Source organism: Myxine glutinosa, chromosome 2 (genome assembly GCF_964187855.1).
Source record: "Myxine glutinosa chromosome 2, kmMyxGlut1.1, whole genome shotgun sequence".
NCBI lineage: Eukaryota > Metazoa > Chordata > Myxini > Myxiniformes > Myxinidae > Myxine > Myxine glutinosa.
The window spans coordinates 105,307,565-105,331,943 of NC_136262.1; the positions used below are offsets into that span (position 1 = coordinate 105,307,565).

At 46.0% G+C, this 24,379-nt stretch overlaps 1 protein-coding gene across 1 annotated transcript in view; it reads right to left on the reverse strand.

Annotated features, from left to right (window-relative positions):
- Nucleotides 1-24,379, reverse strand: part of LOC137421465 (uncharacterized) — a 148,804-nt gene that overhangs the window by 90,065 nt on the left and 34,360 nt on the right. The window contains exons 3-5 of the mRNA XM_068107569.2: nt 19,833-19,986; nt 17,500-17,639; nt 15,450-15,548 (exon numbers count right to left, since the gene is read on the reverse strand). Coding sequence (XP_067963670.2) covers nt 15,450-15,548; nt 17,500-17,639; nt 19,833-19,959 — 366 coding nt within the window. The 5' untranslated portion in view covers nt 19,960-19,986. The remainder of the gene's footprint in view (nt 1-15,449; nt 15,549-17,499; nt 17,640-19,832; nt 19,987-24,379) is intronic.

The following is a 24,379-nucleotide window of genomic DNA, read 5'->3' on the forward strand; positions in this document are numbered from 1 at the left end:
TTGCACCAGAATGTGATTATATGGCACCTGTTAGGAAGTTTAGGACCTCCCCATACCTCTCCGCATCTCTTCCCCATGAAGAAGCGCCAACTACAACAACAACAACAAAAGAGGGGGGCGGCGCGGTGACGGCATGGGGAGTGGGCGTCCTCCTTCCGGCTCGGTTAGCCGCCATTGACCACGCGCTCCACGGGGTTACCACGAAGGGGCTCCCTGTCGGCCCCTCGTCAAGGGCGGAGCCGGTAACCCCCGCACCCAATGAGAAGCCATGGGCCGATGCCATCTGGGGCGGCGCTAACGAGCCGAGGGCGTGTCACTCCCCGCCGGATATACGCGGCCCCGCGCCGGACGTGACGAGAGATGCGCCCCGAGCTTGGAAGGACAAGACGCCACCCTCCCGAGCGCTGAGCGACCTCCCCGGCATCTCCACCAAAGTCGCGACCCACGAGCGCTGAGCGACCTCCCCGCATCTGCTGGACACCACCGTACGTGATTCTGTCCCTGAGCCAGGTGCACCTGAGCCATCGACTGCCGCTTTCCTTGCCATCAAATCCCGTGTGAGTCAGCGTTGTCCCGTTTATCTGTGGTCTGTCTAGGGTTAATATAAGAGTGTGTCTAAGTGCCTGTCTTCCTATGCTGTCCCTCTTGTAGTTGTAATCTAACCTTTTTCCGTACGAATATACTTGAGAACTGAACCCCTGGTGTCGTATTGTGTCATTATAATCCAGCCGGGTGTCTTCTTTTTCTTATTGAGCCAGCATAGCGCGATTAGTCAACCCCGGGTGCAATCGGGGTAACTTGTACGGATACGGCGGCCATCCCGCTCGGCCCACCATACCATCAAAGTCGTATCTGTAACAATTGGTGTCAGGAGTGGGATTCGAGGCCCGACCAAATTTTGAAAAAAAAAAAACGAATAGAGGAAAAAAAAAAATTTGGTCAAAATTTGGAGCGGCCGAAATTTGTTTTGTTTTACGAAACTCGAATTTTGCAAGTCGCGCTATGGCGGATCAAGACGGCTGGGGTCCGGTAGGGGAGAGTGAAGCAGGGTCGGTCCAGGACCAAATTGAGACACGTGAGGAGAGCGAAACAGCGGGGGTAGCAGACGCGCGAAATGGCGCCTCGCACATAGCTACGGCGGCCGCACCCGCTGCACAAGTGGGAGGGATGGCCCAGATGCAGGTCCTCATGGAGCAATTTATGGCGCAAATGCAGGCGTCCCTCAAACTGCAGAGTAACCAATTGGGGAACCGGATGGATGCTCAGGGTGAGCGATTGGAGGGCCAAATGGGGGTAATGGGAAACCAAATGGGGGTAATGAGGGACGAAGCGAGGGGTACCGGTGAGAAGTTAGACAATAATTTTGAGGAGTTAGACAAGAAAATTGGGAAGTTAGACAATAATTTTGAGGAGTTAGACAAGAAAATTGAGAAGTTAGACAATAATTTTGAGGAGTTAGACAAGAAAATTGAGAAGTTAGACAATAATTTTGAGGAGTTAGACAACGGGATAAAAGAAGTAAAGAATGGGTTAACGGGGGTAGAAAACAGAATGGCCGCTCAAGAGAATCAAATGGAAGGGATGCAAAAAGGGTTAGAGGGGTTAGAAAACAGTATGGAAGGCAAATTGAGGGACATGAGGGACCAAGCGGAAAGGGAAGTTAAACAAATGGAGCAGCAGATAGAGGGGGTCAGAATGGGGGTAGAAACCAAACTGGATGCTCACAGGGAGGAAATGGAGCAGATGAGGGTGGCATCTGGGCAGGAGATGCAAGTGATGGGAGAGGAGATCAGAAGAGGAGTGAGTGAGGAGGTCGGAGGAGTGCGCGAGGAGGTGAGGCACTGTGAGGAGCACATGGAAAAGGAGGTGAGAAAGGGGACTGTAAAGTTACAAGGGGGCATAGAGGACCTGACGCAGGAGGTGGAGCAGCTGACGGTGGGACAGACGGAGTTAGTGGAGCAGGTTCAAAGGAACCCTGCGGTATTAGGAGGTTTAAAGGCGACACAGAAAGAACTAAAAGATGACTTGGTAGCGACGAAGAGGGAATGTCAGATGGTACGTGAGGGACTGACAACGAGGTTGGACGAGGTGATAGAGGTTATGGAGACGAAGGACCGGCAGGTGAGGACGCACATGGAAACGGTCAAGGTAGCCTTAGAGGATGAGCTTGAGGAGACGTACCGGGGAATAAAAGAGGTGAAGCACAAATTAGAAGAAGTGGAAGAAGGGATGAGCGAAATTAAGAAGCGACGGAGAGGGGATAAGAAAGAGATAAAAGAGGAGATAAAAGAATTGGTCCAAAGTCTGTGTTTGGATCGTGATGATGTGCTCATTAACCGGATGAGGGATTCGCAGGTGATGGAGGAGAAGCGAAGAGGAAGAGGACCCGGTGTAAGTGGTGACCAATATGGTCGTGCGTATGATGCGCCAGGGGATTTAAGAAGCTTGGGGGTCGAGATGGACCCGGGTGTTCGTGAGAGGCCGTTGGTGAAGTGTGCGACAGGTCTGGTGTGCGAAAGAGGAGGTGTGCGAGAAAGTCCGACTCTGGGGTGTGTGAGGAAAAAGTGTGTACCAAGGAGTGAGTGTGCTGGCGAGAGTGAGTCGGTCGTAGCGCGTGTGCGAGGGAGCACGTGGAAGCGCGGGGTGGTGAGTGTTACAGAGGGTGTAACGGGAGAGTGTGCGCGAGAAAGGTGTGTGACCGACAGGTGCATGAGGAAAGAGTGCGCTGTCAGAAGTAAGGAAGAGTGTCCACCTGTGGTGAGTGTTACAGAGGGTGTAACGGGAGAGTGTGCGCGAGAAAGGTGTGTGACAGACAGGTGCATGGGGAAAGAGTGCGCTGTCAGAAGTAAGGAAGAGTGTCCACCTGTGGTGAGTGTTACAGAGGGTGTAACGGGAGAGTGTGCGCGAGAAAGGTGTGTGACGGACAGGTGCATGAGGAAAGAGTGCGCTGTCAAGAGTAAGGGTGAGTGCGCTGTCAGGAATGGAGGTGAAAGTAGTGAGAGTGACATGGAGCGTGAGTTAGTTGTGACAGGTGAGCGAGGATGTACACCTGGGATGGAAGGATGCACACCTGGAATGGTAGAGCGTGAGTGGGAATGCACGCTGGAGTTGGTGGTGAGGCACGTGGTTGGGTGTGCGAATGAGAGCACACCTGTGATTGTCACAGAGGAGGTGACCGAGGAGGGGGCGCGAAGAGGTGTATTGGTGAGGTGTGCTACCAACGAGTGTGTGCCAAAGTGTTCGGTGGTCAGGTGTGTGACCAAGGCTGTGAGTGGAATGAGAGTACCGAGGTGTGTAAGGAAAGGTACGACGAGGAGCATGGAGACGGCTGGAGGTGTGAGCAAGGAACGGGCTGCGGGGTGTAAGCATGCAGGTGAAGCATCGACGTTAGACGGGGTAGAGTTTAGAACGACTTTTAGCCGAAGCAGGCCCTCGGTGCGTGCCGGGCCTCGCTTTGAACGGCCGCGTCCAGGCTCCACTAGGCGGAGCGGGCGGCCCGATAGAAAGAGTCGTCATGGCGACCACGTTTTGTTGAGACGTGCCGGCAGGTCGAGATCGGGACATTGGATGGCTCCACGCCGAGGTGGTGCGTGGGATCTCGGCACGGGTAAGCCCCCGTCCCTGCACCGAGTGCCGGACGCATCCAGCCGCTGGCACAAAACAACCAGCATCCATTGCTTGGCTTTACGAAGCCGGGCTTTGGACAGGAATTGGCGCACCGAGAGGCAGTAGTGAGTAGACTGGGTGATGAGGATAGTGTTTTGGCCCCAAAATTAGAGAAAAACAAAATTTGATGATTGGCAAGGGATTGGCAGTAGTGATTGGCAGATGATGGGCAGTGATTGGCCAAATTTTTGATTGGTTGGAATTTAGGTGTACAAAATTGGTAGTGAGAGACCCCCGATGTGGTGGGATGGCAAATCCACCATCCTTCCCATGTGGGGCAAAGGAGCAATAGCTTATGGGGTGTATGGCAGTGAAAACTAGCCCGGGTGGGTTAGGTTATATTGATAGGGCCCTAGAAGATGACATTAGGTAACGTTAAGTTTAGTTAGTGACTGATACCTGTAGTGGGGACGCAGGTAGATTAGTATGGATGATAATGACGTGGGAGCGCAATAGTTTAAAGGGACGACTGGGAAGCGCAAGTTTCAGAAGGGAGTAGTTAGCTGAGATGATGCCGTGTGAGTGAGAATTGAACAGGTGTGATTGCACAGGTGTGCAACTGGACAGGTGTGATTGCACAGGTGTGCAACTGGACAGGTGTGTGGAGCAGTGTATGAGTAGTGAGTGTTGTGGATCAGCGCGAATGCGCTTGGGGAGAGAAGGGTGCAGGTGGCACCAGGTGTGAGAGCACAGGTGTGCAGGTACAGGTGTGTGGAGAGAGTTGGAGTGAGTGGTACGGAGTGGTGTGCATGGTGCGAAGGTGTGGATGGGGGAAGAGTGGACCCCTTTCACGAATACCCGGGGCGGGTAGTGTAAGTGTTAGGTAAAGGGTGCAGGTAAATTGTGGTTGGATATTGGCATCTGTGGTGCGGTTGCAGAATGGTGTTGTGAATGGGTGCATTAGTGTTGTGGAAATGGCTGGGCGTGTAGCCTGTTAGTGTGTGTAGTTGGTTGAGCACTCCACCACTGTGAGGATGTCGGCCAGGTGAGGCCGCAGGTGGGCTCTGGGAGCCGGTAGAGTTGTGGATGGGGCCCGAGGATCCGGAGGACGGACCCGGGTAGCCCAGTGCCAGAGAGGGCACCGAGTGGGGAGAGTGCCAGAGGGCCTTCCCCAGGTAGTTAGGTTAGGGTAAGGAGCAGGTAAGCTCGGAGGCAACTGCAGTGGTGGAGGTGTGCAGGTGGGTAGACCCACTGGGAGAGGTACACGTCGCAGCCCAGAAATTGTACGAGGGCACCGGGAGATGAATCGGGGGAGTGAGACCCCAAATTGAAGAGCACCACAGTTTGGCCAATGGGAATTGGTTTTTAGAACCCATAGTGTAAGAGGGCCAATGGTTTGGCCGGAGAAAGCCCCCGGGTAGTGTAAAGTTGTTAAAGTCATTTAGGAGATAGTTAGGATTGATGAACCTGTCGCACCATACGCAGCCACTTGCCTGTGGTGATGATGATGACTCCACACCTGTGTTTTCTTTGTTTGTTGCAGGAAATGAGATTGCTGTGAGGATTTGTGAGACGCATCACGACGTGGATGAGACATTGGGGTGATTCCATCTCTCCCTCCCTAGGAGGGACTGATGATGAATTGGTGATGGCAAATTTTGATGTGCAGTTGGAGATGGCAAATTTTGATGAGAGTTGAAAATGGCAAATTTGATTGGTTAGGAGGGAGAGAAGACGAATTTGGTTTATGGGAGGAACGGGGAAGACAGTAGGGATGTTTGTCGATTTGTAAAGTAGATGTTTATGGGTAGTGTTGTGTTTTGTGGATGCAGTAAGGGGTAAGGGAGGGGCCATGTAGGTTACCTGGTGGGGGGGGGGCGTACGATAGGAACGTACCTGTCTCACCTGGTTCCCATGTGCCCCCAGTGTGCATCACCTTACATTGCGTGCACTTTTGCGCCCTTACCACCTTACTCACTTGTCTTCTTCTTTTGTCTCCCACCTCCGAGGATCTGGCTTTGGGGTAGAGAGAGAGGAGAGAGAGGTGCTGGCTGCGCAGTTGTGGGCCTGCACTTTCGCTGTTCGCTGCCTGGATCGGTACACCATATGGACCGCAATGTTTGTGGCCACCCACAATGGACCGCAGTTCGTTTGCGGCCAAGCACCACCCGGGGATGGACCTATGGGTCAACGTGGCACCTATGCCATACAGGTGAACCACTTTTAGTTACCACCAAGTGCACCACAAGAAGAGCAAGAGACACCTGCAGGGTTAGGGGTTGTTGAAGTTATTTTTATTCCAATGAACAATGGTGACTGCACCGATTGGTGGTGGGGTGGTGCTTTTGATGCTCGGGAAAGGGTGCTCTGCACGTTATTAAAGGCCGTCGGCCACAGAGCACTCGTGGGTTGGTGTATCGATGTTGGCAAGCGCGCTCTCTCTATGCATAACATCTGCATGTGTTCCTCCAAAAACAGGTCCTGGATCGTAGTGTAAATAGCAGCATAGTCTTGTAAATAATGCTCCCTACCGGCTGTATGTTTAGTTTGAGAATTCTTTCCGGATTCGGTTATCCTGTGGGTGTGTTTCTGTGAGGAGAAGGGTGCAACGTCGCAGGGGGACATATTTACTCATTTGTGAATATCTGTAAAACTGTCGCACTCAGGGTAGAGTTAATAGTAGAGGGAACTACATTGCGTGCCACACTAAAGTAGGTAAAAATTTATCGGGTCGGGACGCCCCGAGGGTAGAGAAGGGTGCAATGTTGCGAATATGGAATTTGGCCTCCATATCCGCTTGTAAATATTCCCCTATTTTCTCCAATACTCCCCAACTTTCCCCAGTCCCCCATTCCCTAGTCCCATTGCATGTAAATAACAATCAGTAGAGCCGACCTTCCCCTTATTCCCCCATTAAATGTCGTGCCCAGGTCCACCGCACCACACGTAGACAATTATAGGACATCTTGCTAGTTATTCTTAATCTATGTCAGTTAAGGACTTGTTTCCATTAATTATGACTCTTCGTTGCACCAGAATGTGATTATATGGCACCTGTTAGGAAGTTTAGGACCTCCCCATACCTCTCCGCATCTCTTCCCCATGAAGAAGCGCCAACTACAACAACAACAACAAAAGAGGGGGGCGGCGCGGTGACGGCATGGGGAGTGGGCGTCCTCCTTCCGGCTCGGTTAGCCGCCATTGACCACGCGCTCCACGGGGTTACCACGAAGGGGCTCCCTGTCGGCCCCTCGTCAAGGGCGGAGCCGGTAACCCCCGCACCCAATGAGAAGCCATGGGCCGATGCCATCTGGGGCGGCGCTAACGAGCCGAGGGCGTGTCACTCCCCGCCGGATATACGCGGCCCCGCGCCGGACGTGACGAGAGATGCGCCCCGAGCTTGGAAGGACAAGACGCCACCCTCCCGAGCGCTGAGCGACCTCCCCGGCATCTCCACCAAAGTCGCGACCCACGAGCGCTGAGCGACCTCCCCGCATCTGCTGGACACCACCGTACGTGATTCTGTCCCTGAGCCAGGTGCACCTGAGCCATCGACTGCCGCTTTCCTTGCCATCAAATCCCGTGTGAGTCAGCGTTGTCCCGTTTATCTGTGGTCTGTCTAGGGTTAATATAAGAGTGTGTCTAAGTGCCTGTCTTCCTATGCTGTCCCTCTTGTAGTTGTAATCTAACCTTTTTCCGTACGAATATACTTGAGAACTGAACCCCTGGTGTCGTATTGTGTCATTATAATCCAGCCGGGTGTCTTCTTTTTCTTATTGAGCCAGCATAGCGCGATTAGTCAACCCCGGGTGCAATCGGGGTAACTTGTACGGATACGGCGGCCATCCCGCTCGGCCCACCATACCATCAAAGTCGTATCTGTAACAATATATATATATATATATATATATATATATATATATATATATATATATATATATATACAGATTTGGCATTTAATATGGAATATTTTTTTTGTGGGGGTGAACTTACTTTTCAAGATGTCTTAGAACCAAAAGTTCATTGGAATTATGTTGAAATTATTCTAGATTTTGTTAATGTGACCTTTAAAAGAAACAAAAACCACATTTGACATTTCAAAACAAATAAATTGATCCTTGAAAGTGATGTAAACTGATATCGAACTCAATTCATGGACAGTACTGTGTTAAACTTCTGTACGTTTTCCAGAAGTATCTCTTTATTTTGCACATTAGCCAAAAATTTTTTTAACAAAAACAAAAGTTAAATTATGACTGGGATTACGGACAGTAAAATTACAGTTCAGTACTTTGTGTAACCCCCACGAGCATTCAGGAGAGCACATACACGTTGAGGCATGCTGTTCACGAGATTTGCCAAGATTTGGACAGGAATCGCTTGCCATGCAGTGACAATAGCCTGCTGCAATTCACGCACAGAGGTCGGCTGCTGGCCCAAGTGGTGGATTTGACGCGTTCATTCTGCCCACAAGTTCTCTATCGGATTCATATCCGGGGGCATGGCAGGCCACTCCATATGCTCTACACCACGGTCAGCAAGAAAGTGTTGGATCATGCGAGCACGATGAGGCTGTGCATTGTCATCTTGGAAGACAAAGTTTCCTCGAAAGGCTGCACGAGCAAATGGAAGCAATGTTTCTTCCAGAATGGCCCTGTACTTCAACTAGTTCAGGTTTCCATTCAGAACAACCAGGTCAGTTTTGCCCCTGCATGAAAATCAGCCCAAACGGTCACCCCACCACCTCCAGCTTGGACTCTTGGCACTATCCAATCTTTGTTGTAGGCTTCATGCACTTGTCTGCACACTCGGACATGGCCATCTTGACGATAGACCAGAAATCTTGACTCGTCACTGAAGATCACGTGATTCCAGTGTCCTGGCTGCCATTGACGGTGCTCTCTGGCCCACTGCAATCGGCGCTGGCGGTGTTGTCTGGTCAGGCGTGGCTTTCTCAGGGGACGCCTGGCACGATAGCCTGCTTGAACCAGTCGTTGGTTGACTAGCCTTCTGGATACAGGCACATTTGTCAGTTGCTGCCACTCAGCCCTAAGCCGATTAGCTGACTTGTTATGGCCATTGTGGACTAACCGGTGCAGCTGGCGATCATCCCTCCTTGTGGTTCTGCGGGAACGTCCTGGCCTCGGTATTGGAGTAGGGACACCCCTCTGAGCATTTCGTTTCAGGATCTTTGACACCTGACCTTGAGTGATGCCATACTGCCGAGCAATAGCACGCTGTTTCATGCCGTAATTTCGTAAAGCCACCATTCCATGACAAACAGCATTGTCGAGTTGACGGAGCATCTCCAGAGGAAGCGGCAATAACTTTTGGAGACGTGCAGCAGTTGTTTTCCACTAATACAGAACGCAACAACCCTTGTTTACCCGACTGTGAAGCCAATTATCAAATGCACCTGTCGTACATTTTGCCACGCCACCTGTGATATAATCCTGTTGTTGACTTCTTGCTGCGACAGACAATCAGTGACATGGTTCTTTTAACAAATAAATCACCAAAGTGTAAAAGAAACTCACCAGATTGATATACTGAGTTAAGAAAGTAAACCCAAGTCAAGGAAAAAAAAATATTCCATATTAAATGCCAAGTCTGTATATATATATATATATATATATGATTACTGCATTGAAATTCTTTGACCTGGACAAACACCGGGATGATACCATCATGACTGCAAACCAAGAAAGGCCTCTCGCAGTGCAAGAATATTGAAGTCAAATGCTGTCACCAAGCAGATGAAAAGTGAAGCTACCGACCAGTGTGGCCCTTATTGGGGCTCGTCAGGACAACACATCGCTGTTTCCTCCACCTCGTGACTTTGAAGCCTTTCGGCTTATATCCTGGTTGATGATGCACCCCTAACCGTGAGTGGCGAGGCCACGTCTTATTTGCAACCCAAATACTTGTGGGTCCCAAATTCGGTGGACCTATCTGCTAGGTCGTTGGTTGACGTTAAGGATGATGCAACGGTGTCTTTTGTCAAAGGTAGGTGAGTTATCACAGGCACCTTGAACAAATTACAAACTCCTGCCAAAATCACCTTCTGTGGAACGTCAGGCCTGGCCAACTGGCTCATGAAAGACTTGGGAAAAAACGTTCCACATGTGACCGACCACACAAGAAGGCGGGAAGGGAGCGCTAAACGTGGTGAGGATTGAGGTGGCAAAATACAAATGGCGTCTTCTGTCACCAAGCCGGCAAGCTGGGAGCAACAATTCACATTTATTGCCACAGCTGATGCAATTTAAATGCTCTAATGGCGGCGAGGTTCTCCATTTGAAACTGTTTCTTTTATATATGTAGTTTTATGACTCCTATGGTCCATAATAAAAAATTGTATTGGTGTCAAAGCCAGTGACCAATTGCAAATTAATAGTAGGATACCGTAGGGTCTTGCTCCATAACCTAAATGCTAAAGCCGGCTTCACATCGTCCTCCGAATGACCATGTGCTCCTAGACACAGCACAATACCTGCTGTCACTATATCAGATTACCTGTGTTTTGTCGTTCGAACCCCGCAATCCTGCCCTTTCTGTTTCAGCAATTTCTTTAGTCATGGATCACCTTGTTAATGATTCCATAAAATCGAAATAATTTGCAAACGATGCGTCAGCCATAGCCCGGTAACCATAGTATCATCGCAGAAATGTTTTCTGCACCTGATCACACCTTTCTGACATAGTAAAATATATAATATATCAAATAATCTTTGCCTCGAGTTATAGTAATTAACTCGCTGCCCTTACCTGAACTTGTTATTTTAATGAAAGTTATTTTTCCACCAAGACCATCTTGCTCAGTGCCGATATATTATAACGCCCTCATCCTCGGCCTCCTCCATCAGCACCACTCTCAAACCCCTTGCTTTTAGCCCTCATCTAACCCTGTCTTGAGCATAATTATATCCTCCCCTCTCCCCCAGTAGTTTCTATTTGCTCAGCCTGAGTCACATGAAATATCAATTAACTTTTTGACAAAAGTTTGAATTACCTTAATTTGATCACTTTTTGGGATAAACAAACAAAAAACTTGCAAATTGACAATGTTACATCATTGATGTTCTGGAGCAGAAGGTGGAGTGGCTTCCTCTAACTTCATTTCGCCACATTGTTCCTGCTGTTCATGCCAGGATATCGGATCGCGCCAGAATGTCATCGGAATAGGGTTGAGGTGTGGACTGAAGATGGAAGACCTATTGCCAATGGCATTTTACCACCCTATATATGATTGGCTATAATTTTTGGGTCGGCTTTGTAACAATCGTGATGGAGGAAGCCTTCAACATCATCAGTGTGCCATACTCTTTACAGACCGTCGATGCTGCCGGAGCAGTACACCTGGGCAAGATTTAGGGTTGTGCGAACCCAGGCCACATAGCTCAGAGGTGTGTGCGCATACCTCTAGGCTATCCCGCTAGCCCCCAGCCAGCTTTGCATGGCACCTATAAGGTTATCTCCAAAGTGGTTATTCATAAAATTTATACTTTTATGTTCGAATTCATCAGTGCGTGCTCAAATATGTCACAAAGAGTGTTAATAAAATTTCAGATCATTAGTGGCAGGGTAAGTGCCTGAGGTTATACAGGGGTAATGAGAAAAAGACAAAGAAAGGTGATGGCCCAATTAGACAAGGTGCTGGGATTGTAAATGGTGTTTGGGGTTAGATTTACCATTTAGATTGAATATATATCGAACATATTTGCTGCTGCCTTGTTTTTTGCCCTCATCTTTGTGAAAGTGATGCTTAAAACGGACTTTGATTAATCATGAAAGAATGTTTCTGGTATCAAAGATTAATGAGTAATAATGGTTAATTTATTTTTGGCATGTCAGGTAGTTGTCGACTGATACCCTCATGGCAGTAGACAGTACCTACCACCAGTGTCTGATAACTCTAAATTCTAGGAGGCGGATAAGTAACCTAACTCCCCTAGAAAGTGCCAACGGCTTACTGGATGGAGTACCTAGGGTATGGTAGTGGGGCCCTTGGTGGAGTAAATGTCAGCAGAAATTGGACGAGCTAAATCATATGATTAAACAATGGCATTCCCAGCATGCAGGCTGCAACTCGGTTTTAGGAAAGGAAAAAGATCTGAGAAAGAGACCATTAAATTACAGTCTGACGTCCAGTGAAGTCCTTGCTACTTTGTCAGGTATTGTTCTGCAGGTAGATGTAAACAAAGTATCATATGATGCACAAGCACCCAGATCCTGCAGGAATAGTGTGGGAAGGACAAAGGCTGATGAAGACCCAGGGGGTAGCTCAAAGTTAAAGACAAAAACAAGCTGCAGGAGGAACTGTAGGAGGAGTTGTGCGACAAACACACAAACAAATACACACGGTCCATGAATTTATAGTAAGGATGGATAATATATCGAGATCCCTACAAAAACAGGGGAAAATAAAGTGGCCTCCTTTGAAATGTACTTGTTGAGAAACAGGCTAAACACAAAATGGGTTGGCTTTATAAGAAATTATTAACATATCAGAGAAAGACTCAATTGCCAGTAAGTGCCAGCATATGTAAATATAGACTGAAATACAGGTTTGGACATACACTACGTACATGACCAAAAGTATGTGAACACCCGAACATCGAACATCCCATTCCAAAATCATGGACGTGACGCATAGCAACAGGTATGTAGTTGATCCCCCCTTTGCTGCTATAAAAGCCTCCACTCTTCTGGGAAGGCTTTCCACTAGATGTTGGAACATTGCTGCAGTGATTTGCTTCCATTCAGCCACAACAGCATAAGTGAGGTCGGGCACTGTTGTTGGGCGATTAGGCCTGGCTCGCAGTCGGCATTCCAATTCATCCCAAAGGTGTTAAATGCGGTTGAGGTCAGGGCTTTGTGCAGGCCAGTCAAATTCTTCCACATTGATCTCGACAAACCATTTCTGTATGGACCTCGCTTTGTGCATGGGGGCATTGTCATGCTGAAACAGGAAAGGGCCTTCCCCAAACTGTTGCCACAAAGTTGGAAGCACACAATCGTATAGAATGTCATTGTACACTGTAGCATTAAGATTTCCCTTCACTGGAACTAAGGGGTCTAGCCGGAAGCATGAACAACAGCCCCAGACCATTATTCCTCCTCCACCAAACTTTACATTTGGCACTATGCATTCGGGCAGGCTGCGTTCTCCTGACATCTGCCAAACCCAGATTCGTCCGTCAGACTGCCAGATGGTGAAGCGTGATTCATCACTCCAGAGAACGCGTTTCCACTGTTCCAGAGTCCAATGGTCCATGAATTTATATGACGGCGAGTGGTGAGCTTTACACCATACCAGCCAACGCTTGGCATTGCGGATGGTGATCTTAGGCTTGTGTGCGGATGCTTGGCCATGGAAACCCGTTTCATGAAGCTCCCGACGAACAGTTGTGCTGACGTTGCTTCCAGAGGCAGTTTGGAACTCGGTAGTGAGTGTTGCAACCGAGGGCAGACGATGTTTAAGCGCTACACACTTCAGCACTCGGCGGTCCTGTTCTCTGAGCTTGTGTGGCCTAACACTTTGCGGCTGAGCTGTTGTTGCTCCTAGACGTTTCCACTTCACAATAACAGCATGTACAGTTGACTGGGGCAGCTCTAGCAGGGCAGAAATTTGACAAACTGACATGTTGTAAAGGTGGCATCCTATGAAGGTGTCATATTGAAAGTCACTGAGCTCTTCAGTACGGCCCATTCTTCTGCCAATGTTTGTCTATGGAGATTGAATGGCTGTGTGCTTGATTATGTGTACCTGTCAGCAATGGGTGTGGCTGAAACAGCCGAATCCACTAATTAGAAGGGGTGTCTGCATACTTTTGGTCATGTAGTGTATGAAAGTGAAACTTTGAAGCAGTGAAAGTGAAGTGAAGTGAAAGTGAGTGAAAGTGAAGTGAGTGAAAAGTGAAGGAAGACAAGTGAAAATAATGTACCAAAGCAGGATGAACAGTTGAAGGCGATTTGATTATACAGATGCAAACTTGACCTTTGACCTTTTGGTCTAAAAAAACCAATCGACTCCTACATTTTGATTAGTGAACCAATTCAGTGACCCGATATGCAAATTCTTTAAATTTCAGGTCAATCGGATGAAAAGACGATTTTATGTGACAGCTGACCTTTTGCCCGAATTATTAATTTGTCTTCTCCATATTCTAATCATAAGGCTTTGTTGAAAATTTGATGGCTATGTTGGTTTGCGTAATAGTTAGGTTGGTGGGGTTGGGATCCTAAAGTCATGAGTTTGAATCCCGTTCAGCTCTTGAATTAATACCAATTGGGGTTGACTCAGCCTGTCATTCCTTCCAAGGTCGGTGAAATGAGTACCAGGGTACACGGTCCTCTCTCAAGGAGGTTGGTGGCAGGATTTGCACTCCGGCCGCCGTAAAAACACCTCATTCCATAGCACACACAGTGGTGTGTGTCTGAATGGTGCTGATGAGTCGTCCAAGGACGCAGCGACGTGCTGATCCAGCATACGCTCCCATATATATATATATATATATATATATATATATATATATATATATATATATATATATATATATATATATATATATATATATATATATATATATATATATATATATATAGTGTAGCAGCATAGCAAACCTGTTGTGCATTTTGTGATACAAGCACCAAATTTGGTACACTAGTAGACTATCATATTATGAAAAGATCTGGATATTGGGCCATCTCAGATTCAGAGATTTGATTTTTGCAAGATTTCGATTCGATTGGGATCGAAGAGAACACCTTCTTCGTCTTCTGTACAGTGAAGTTGCCAGCCCTGAATTCTCCAGCTACATCTGGGTGCTTCATTGGGAGTGCAACCGTGTCCCTCAGGTGAACAGGGACCCACCTGGCATAGTGTGTGTGGTCTAAGGCATGGAACCATGGGACCAGTTCCGTCAGGGCATCAAGGTACATCGTGAATGAAGCCTGCCGCAGAGAACGCACGTAGACCAGTACCAACATCTCTAGTTCCAGCACAGTTGCCCAGTACTGAAAGTTGGGAATGTCTTCTCCTCTCTGGTGACACCAGTCTTCGAACTCAGGCAGGTCTTCTGCATCATCAGCATATGTCATACAGTGGCGTTCATACGCACGGTGTTGCAGGATGTGCAGTGCCGCTGCAGTGATTTGATGAGCTCTTCTTGTGCGGGTGACGTGGGCAGCTCGTAGGAAGGAGTCGGCCGTCCCTGGCGTTGCAATCTCAGCTTGTAAAATCTGCAAATCTTGCAAAAATCAAATCTCTGAATCTGAGATGGCCCAATATCCAGATCTTTTCATAATATGATAGTCTACTAGTGTGCCAAATTTGGTGCTTGTATCACAAAATGCACAATTCTTTTGAATATTTGGGCTAAGCCGCCCCACTAATATATATATATATATATATATATATATATATATATATATATATATATATATATATATGTGTGTGTGTGTGTGTGTGTGACGCTGACCTTTGACCTTTTGATAAAATTATTAATTTGTCTTCTACGTATTATCATAATTAAGCCTTGGTGAAAATTTGCTGACAAAACTCAAATGGTAAAAAGGTTACGGCCCAGAGAAACACACAGACACACAGAAGTGATTAGCATACCATGTCTCCTGTTGTGCAGTGGACGGGCTAACTAGAATTGCTATGGAAGAAGCGTATAACATCAGTCTATAGCCAAGGGTTGGAGAGCTATGGTTTCGGCCCTGTACTGCATAGCAACAGGAAGGTAATGATGAACATTCTCTTAACAATGGGTTCTGGTCCTGCCCAGTCTGAAAGTAGAAAGAAAAAATGAAATGCTTTTCAGACGTAAGCTTACCCCTGTCTTCTCATCAGTGATACGGATCCCATCCAGACATACACTCAAAACAATCCTTTGCTTGTGTATTCCCCGAGCCCTTGCTGCCGCACTGAAGCCCTGCATGCATCGCACGAGTGGTATCCGCATAGTACATGGATCAGGCAAAGCTTGTGTGTTGCGCAATGTACATACAGTGTCCAGTGATTAGTTAATAATAACTTTTACCGACTACTTTGTACTAACAAGGGAATGTGCGCTTAGCAAAGAGTAAATGAGAAAATGTTCTTAACTAGATATTCAGTTGCATGTGTGATCCTCAATAGAGGACAATCAAGTCTTTCTATCACGTAGTCTCTTCCTCAATGAAATATGATATTGTAACGGTCTGTGCCGGTCTGTGCCAGTTTCCCAGTTTCGAATCCCATGGGTTGCTGAGAGACCACGTCAGTTCCCCGCCCCAGAGGGTCAAATAACAAAAAAAGGAATTACAGGCAAATTTTCACAGAAACTTTGTATTCATGCAATCAACATTGAGGGACGCATGAAATATTTAACGATTTTTTGGATTTGACCCCTGGTTCATGCCCCAGTGGGCTCACAGGGGGTCAAAACCAATTTTTTTTTTTTTTTTAAATCCAAAATTCGATATTGTTTCATTCCTGGTGGAATCTTTTGCCATCTTTCAACTTTGCTTGAGGTGGGAAGCGTGGGAATTCACGATGACCCGCCATCGACTTCGCTCTAGCTGCGGTTTGAATTTGGAACGGTAATTTGTGGACACCCTGGATTTTGATTGAAATAATTTGACCAGTTAATTTGCTGTCTGATTGTTAACGAGCGTCTGTGCAAAGTTTGTTACCCTTGCCAGAGGAGAGGGTATTGCATTTGAGTCCGTTTGTTTGTTTGTCTGTTTGTTTGTTTGTCTGTTTGTCCGCATAGAATAAATATAATTTTCTCTGCAACAGTTGGTCCGATTGACAGGAAATTTTCACCATAGGTGCAACTCCACCTTTAGAATTGTTTTAATGCTAATTATGACGTCATAGGTCACGTGGTTCGGCCGCCATCTTGGAAAAATCGAAAAGCTTTGCACGTCTATATCTCCGAAAGCGCAGAATAGAAAAAATTGAGACATGGCTCATTGTAAAGACCTCTTCATGGGGAATAAAATATGTTAATGATTATGTCATTGGTGCCTCCATTATGACGTCATAATTCGACAAGTACAAAACTTCATCCGATCAAGATGAAATTTATTGAGCGCCATGTCGGAATAAATTAGTTTAGAAAAAAAAAATGATGACGTCATCGGTCACGAAGTTCGGCCGCCATCTTGGAAAACCCAAACAACTTTGCACCTCTATCTCTGAAAGCGCTGAATAGAAAAAAATTGAGACATGGCTCATTGTAAAGAACTCTCCCTGGGGAATAAAATATGTTAATGATTATGTCATAGGTGCCTCCATTATGACGTCATAATTCGACAAGTACAAAACTTCATCTGATCAAGATGAAATTTCTTGAGCATAATCTAGGAATAAATTAGTTTAGAAAAAAAAAATGATGACGTCATCGGTCACGTGGTTCGGCTGCCATATTTGTTTTAACACAAAAGCCTTAAAAATCACTGAAAATACATCCTGGCGAGGGTTTGCAATCTCCGATTGCTCTTTTTCTTGTTATTAAATGTGAAATGAATTGGTTTACAATTTTTTAAATACTTTTAACCAAATGTATTTTTTCAAAGCAAGAACACTTATAACGCAAGAAATTGAAAAATTACGTTTCATACAAAATCATTTGATAACAAAATGGAGGTCATTATAATTTGAGCAAGAACTTCTGCAAACTCAGGCCTATGAATGGTTTAACTGTTGTTGAGCTATAAACCCAATAAAAAGACTATCTGTTGTATTGTGTGTTCTACATAATATTTTTCAACATTTTGTGATGGAAATGGAGTTTCTAATTTACGTCATCATTGCTGTGACATGTTTCAGGGAATTAATTCTCACATTTAACCGAGAAAATCACAAAAATTACAAATAACCTTCATCCCATGTCTCACCTTGAGTTTCATCATGGAGTCCTGGCACATACTCTCATCACGGGCATTGGGAACAATATCCGTACCAATGAGCTTTCCCCGGTGTTTCACCCCATTCCCAACAAATCGCTGCAGCCCCGTATGGCTTCGCTCATCCTCACCTGTGAATATTTCATGATCCACTTCTGTCATCAGGGTTATAATGCTACATAATATGGTTGTAACTTATAATAGGGCCTAAAATTGCTTGGATAACATCATAGTAAAGCTACTGGTGTATGACAAGTTGAAATATTGGACTATTAGTGGCTGTAAGGTGTGACTCAGTCATGATGCCCATTTTATCTGAGCATAAGAACACTAATATCTCTTTTATATTCAGTTTTTACTGTTTTAGACCCGCCGTTGATGCTTCACCCTGTGAGGCAGGTATTTATGGTATTCTCCAGATCCCTTGGGAACACTAGAAGGTTGAGTGAATGTCATGGTCTGTTCAGGCCTAATAGCAGAATCACACATCCCTTTGAAATTGGAATTACAATGCTCACCCGCGTTCCATAATCCGTCTATTCTCTCGCCTGTGGAACCGACTACTCCCTGAGTTTTTTGTCTCTTGGCCTCTCCCTTCAGTCCTTTAAGAGTGATGCCCATCACGATCATCTCGCGTTCTCTCCAATACCCATTTCCTGCACCCTCTCAACCTTTCCCCCACTTATTTCCATTATCCAACTCATGTGCGATATCTGTGTCTCCATGTTCGCCTCTGAAGCTCATCAGTCGGTGAACCAACTGCCCTCCGTCCTTTAGCTCGTCCAAGAGCCTAGAGTTCTGTATCCCAAAAACACAATTTGATTTCTAAAACAAGCACATTCAACAATACTGCACTTGTACCTTGAGAGATGGATGGCAAATCTAAAATGATATATAATATGCACACACATAATACCTATATGGTTCATGAATATTTATTTTCCTATACAGTTTGGGTGATTATTGGACTAGTGTCATTTCATAGGTAGCATTTTAGTGCCCATCTCATTTGCCATCAAGGCATCAACAGCCGACCAAACTGTAGATCGGTATCACATGTTGATTACATCAGAAGGAACAGACAGATTACATTCCTTACTGAATGTCATAAATGAGCCAGCTGGAGTTTTAAACAACAATCTGACAATGCCCTGGAAATTAATATCTTACGATAATTCACCAAATGTCCATCCGTCCATTCAAAGGTACCGCAAAAACGTCTCAACCGATCGCAACGATATTTTGGGTGGGTATTCCTGGGATCCCTGGGAGTAAAATAGGCTATATTGTTTTTCGAATTTTTCCAATTTTCCAATTTTCCAGTTTTTCCAAACACGATGGAATAATATTTACCGATATGAACAGTGATGTGGCTTTTGTTGAAATTCTACAAATACTGTTTATTCTACGTACCAGGAGAGAGTAGATCGACTCCTGACGAACTCTTCCTATATAAACGTGCAGCTCCGAAGTAACACGGCAGCGTGTGCAAAGCGATTGAGAAACAGGTGTAGCGGCCGCTTCTGTGTTACAGATTCGGCGCACACTCTTCACACATAAATGTGCGACTGAGAAAGACGTGTAGCGGCCGCTTCCGTTTTGCAGAATTCAATCTTTTTTCAAAATGGGCGCCATGTACTGTTTATATTTTGATGATTTGCGTGTGACATGATTTAACGGATGTTTATATAAATCGTTTAAAATAAAAAAAAGCGTTCAATTTCTGATATTGTGCCTTTTCATTTGGGCTTCCCAATTGAAGCCCCACCTGTAGGGCGGGTACCGTTGCTAGTCTATATAATAAAGCAGGAGCGTCTGTCTGTATGTCTGGCAATACCTGTTGTGGTCCCAGCAGGTGACCTAAAGTGGGTGGGATGTTTCATAAATTTCTCAACACAATTATGATTTTGAGAATTTTTCCCCTGGCCCCACCCCCCCCCCCCCCCATACGAAACTGCTCTCTCTCTCCGTAAGTAAATTCATTCACGGCTTCGGCATTCACAGTTTCACCATTTACTGCATGTGGAAACATTCGCTGGTTTGATAACATCTCAATACAGATTTTGAGTTTCCACCCAAACAAACTGCTTTTTCTCCATCCTATGATGGGTGTGAGGTTTCATGAATTTCTAAATACAATTATGATTTTGAGTTTCCACCAGTACATAGCTGCTCCCTCTCTCTCTCCGCATGTAAACTCATTCATGGGTTCGGCATGAGCAGTTTCGCCATTTAGTGCTGTCGTAATAACCGCATCAAAAACCCAATAAACTACGACAAACGACGATGAAGTGCAGAAAAAACGTTAATAATGCCACACCAACCTTTTTTTTTGCTGATTATCTTGGTGAAAAATCCACCTGAAGTGCTTTCTATTCCCCCATTGTCATTGAGATCTCGGCTTGAGGGAATCACTGTTTCACATACTGAAAATGCTGCCGATTCCTCCATCTCTACGTTGAACTTCAGGGATCTCTGCTGTGAAAGTACAGACAAGTGTATTGTGTGTTACACATTGTGCTTTTCGATTCTTTGTTGTTGTTTTTAAGTGAAAATATACATAATTCTATAATCATATAAGGCATCCAATGATTTATTGGGATATCTCAATATCTCATGGTATCGTTCCTGCATCTGAACTCGTACTCTGGCCCTGCAGGCAATTTAAGCAGAGAAACTCCAATCTTGTTAAAGCATAAGTATAAGGACCCTTAGAGAACACATTATGCCTTCTGTCCCATTAGCTAAAACTCATTTATGAATGTTTATACGCCCAGGAAAGTTCTGTTTTACAAGAGTACACAATCGGGCTATTAATAAGGACATCCGTTTTTCGACTATAAATGGACGAGTTGTGTGTGTCATTGGTTGTCATCTTCATATGCGGGTTTCAGAAGGTGTAACAGAGCCCCCCGCCCTCCAGGTCTCAAAGTATCCACCTTTGTGTATGTGTGTGTATGAGCGTGTTTACGTATATGTGTGTGTGTGTGTGTGTGTGTGTGTGTGTGTGTGTGTGTGTGTGTGTGTGTGTGTGTGTGTGTGTGTGCGAGTGCGTGTAAGTTGTTGCCTGCTATCTCCCCACGTGAGTGGGTTTCAGGGGATGGAATGGAGACCTACGAGGTTTCAAAGTATCCACCTCCATTAGCGTGTGTGTGTGTGTGTGTGTGTGTGTGTGTGTGTGTGTGTGTGTGTGTGTGTGTGTGTGTGTGTGTGTGTGTGTGTGTGTGTGTGGCATGAATTTTGTGGAGTTCTACTAGAGCTCTGACGTAGTATGTGATACACCAAAATGATTGTTAAGATTTCCTGAGTTGATTAGGCTCATCAAGTACAAAGAGTCTGGAAGAATTCCCATGTTTCAAATGCGCGCCATATTAAGGTGCATTGAGAAGTTTGATAGGTCTTTACATGGCATGGCATTCAAATTGCAAAATAAATAACAAAAAGAATGATAACATTGCAACAAAGCATTTATTAATTAATAGCCGGCGTAGCCGGTGTTGTGAATGAACGGTTGAACGCGTACGTATTATGTTGAAAAGCCAGATTTTGCTGGATCCCTTGAGAATTTCGAAGCTTTGACGCACCAAATCGCACAATGGAGGCCGCCATCTTGCGGATGCGGAAGTATGCATAACGAATTGAAAAAAGTTCAATCGGAGCTTGTTTCACCCGTCTTTTTTTGATTCACAATCTTATGCACCTCTAATTTGTAATTAAAATACTTCAAGACCAACCTCGGTCCGCACGGGCCTGGTTATCTTCAACGAAAATCGTCACCAAACACCGTAACCAATGAGATTCGAGCATTTGAAAAAATATTTCAAAAGCCAAATCACTCAATGGAGGCCGCCATCTTCCGGATGCGGAAGTATGCATAAAAAAATTGCGAAAAAGTTCAATAGGAGTTTGTTTCACCCGTCTTTGTTTGATTGACAATGTAATGCACCTCTAATTTGTAATTAAAATACTTTAAGACCAACCTCGTTTCCCAGGCCCACACGGGCCCTGGTTATCGTCAACGAAAATCGTCACCAATTACCGGAACCAATGAGATTCGAGCATTTGAAAAAACATTTCAAAAAAGCTTTTTACCACATTTCGGAGGCTGAAAACGGCGTCAAATATTCTAAAATTGACGAAGAATTTATTTCTTAGAAATCTCGCGGCCTTAGGGGATAGTTTTTCACGGCCGGAAATATCCGGAGTTGAGACGGAATTCACCGAATTAATCAAGAAGTCAATTTTATAAATTTTAATCTCATCCAGAATGCAAATGATGTCATTTTGAACTAAGTACGGTACCTACTACACCTACCTACTACCAACGACCTAACCTACTGATGCCATAGTGATGGGTAATATAGTGGCAAGAGGCTTTGGCTTCGCCGGCTCATTGCGGCTTTGCAGTCGGGTACTAGTATTGTAGCTTCCAGATGTGTAATTGGATAGACAAAAATGATTATCATGATTTCCTGAGTTGATAAATTAACGAGAAATAATCGGGAAGAATTCTCATGTTTTTAAATGCGCACCTTGTTAAGGTGTATAAGAGAAGTCTAATAGGTCCTTCCACGGCATGCCATTCCAATTACAAAATAAAAAAAAATAATGATAACATTGTAACAAAGCATATACTAATTAATACTAATAATATTAACAACAATAATATTTGTATAACTTGGCAATAATAATAATAACGAACGTATAATGCACCTCCCACTGCCCTGGCCCAAGCACAGCCGTGACCATATAGATTGTAGAATGCAGACCAATGAAAATTCGTGCTTCAAATGCAGCAGATGCACCATGAGGATTCATGAAGAAGGGAACTTTCAACAGTAGATCAGATCATACATCCCTATATGGATAAATAAGTGAATTGTCCACCGTTACAACTCCATTTATTTAATTTTCTCGAAGATTTTTATTTTTAAATTTTTTTGTATACTGAATCAAGGCTCGTGAAAGAGCTGACATTTACTTCACAAACAAATCAGCCAGACAAACAAAATATATAAAAAGAGGGAGCGGAAGACAAGATGGGGAGAGAAGGGGAAGCACACAAACACTTGAGAGCACACAACATTTGAGAGCAGGGAGATGTGTGGGAGGGAGAGGGCTTGGGGGGAGGAGGCGCGGGAAGGGGGGGGGGGGGTGGGAGAAGTAAAAAACACAAGGACACCAAGGACTTCCAGGACAGAAGTTGGTATTTCAAAAAAGTGGAATTGGGGTGAAATTAGCGGGGGTAGAAAAGATCAAGGTTTTGGATGGGGGAAGATCAGAGATGGTGGTGAACAGCTGTTTTAAAGACCTGGAGGGTGGAGTGGGATTGAAGAGAGTGAGGGAGTTTGTTCCAGAGGTGGGAGAAAAGAGGAATGAAGGAGTGAAGGTGAGCAGAGAGTCTTGATTTTGGCAGTTTAACCATATGAGGGTTGCAGGCAGATCTTGTGCGACCTGTGGGAATATTTGCGGGACAGGGCCCAGAGAGAGCTGGGGGGGCAAGGCCAGAGAGGAGTCGGTAGAAGACGGAAAGACCACCAACCTGCCTGCGGTGAGTGAGTGAGAGGCCCTTGGAGTTAGCTTCATCGCGGGAGATTCCAATGATTCTGAATGCTTTGGTTTCAACAGCGTGAAGACGAGCTGGGTGTGAGGCAGGAGCACCAGCCCAGAGGGGAGAGCAGTATTCCATTGAGCTGCGGATGAAAGCCTTGTATGTGGTGAGCTCAGGTGTGCCAAGGAAGGACTTCGCACGACGGAGGATGCCCAGTCGGCGACTAGCTTTGGAGGCCAGATTTGAAATGTGGTTTTCCCAGGAAAGATCATGGCAGATCGTGAGACCCAAAAGCTTGAGTGACAGAACTTCTTGGAGAGGATTATTCAGAAAGTGGATGGGAGGGAAACGTCGATGACAAAAATCAGAAAGTGGATGGGATGGAAACGTCGATGACAAAATCATTTTTTTGGATTTGACAAAATCATTTTGCACTTTAAACGGAAATATAACGACCCTGCTGTGCACATTAGTTGGCATTAATTGTCCCCCGTCGCACCGCGGAACGAAAGGGGGACTATGGTTTTCCCCTCCGTCAGTGTGTGCGTCCGTCCGTGCATCCGCCCGTCCGTCCGTGCATGCGTGCGTCCGTCCGTGCGTGCGTCTGTCCATGCATGCGTGCGTCCGTCCGTGCATGCGTGCGTCCGTCCGTGCATGCGTCCGGCCGTGCGTCCGTCCGTCCGTGCATCCGTCCGTGCATGCGTGCGTCCGTCCATGCATGCGTGCGTGCGTGCGTGCGTCCGTCCGTGCATGCATGCGTCCATCCATGCATGCATCCGTCCGTCCGTTCGTGCGTGCGTGCATAAGCGAACGACCGAATTCTAATTTGGTGTGTGGGTGCAACCCACGTCAAAATCCAAGATGGCCACCGCCATGTATGCCTGAACCTTGTGAGTGGAATATCTTGAAAAATAAGCGAAGTACCAACTTCTAATCTGGTGTGTGCGTGTATCTAGGCATAAGGAAGAACGCTATTGAAAATTGGGTCATCACGTAAAAATCCAAGATGGCCGCCTTGCGTTTTCCAGTTTGTCAACTCATCACTTCACCGACGGGGGACCTAGGCGTAACGCTTGTTGTCCCCCGTTGCACCGCAGGGCGAAAGGGGGACTATGGCTTTCCCCTCTGTCCGTGTGTGCGTCCGTCTGTGCGTCTGTCCGTGCGTGTGTGTGTCCGTCCGTTCCGTTGTGTGTGTGTGCGGACGTGCGTGCGTAAGCGAAGGACAGAATTCTAATTTGGTGTGTGGGTGCAACCCACGTCAAAATCCAAGATGGCCACCGCCATGTATGTCTGAACCTTGTGAGCGGAATATCTTGAAAA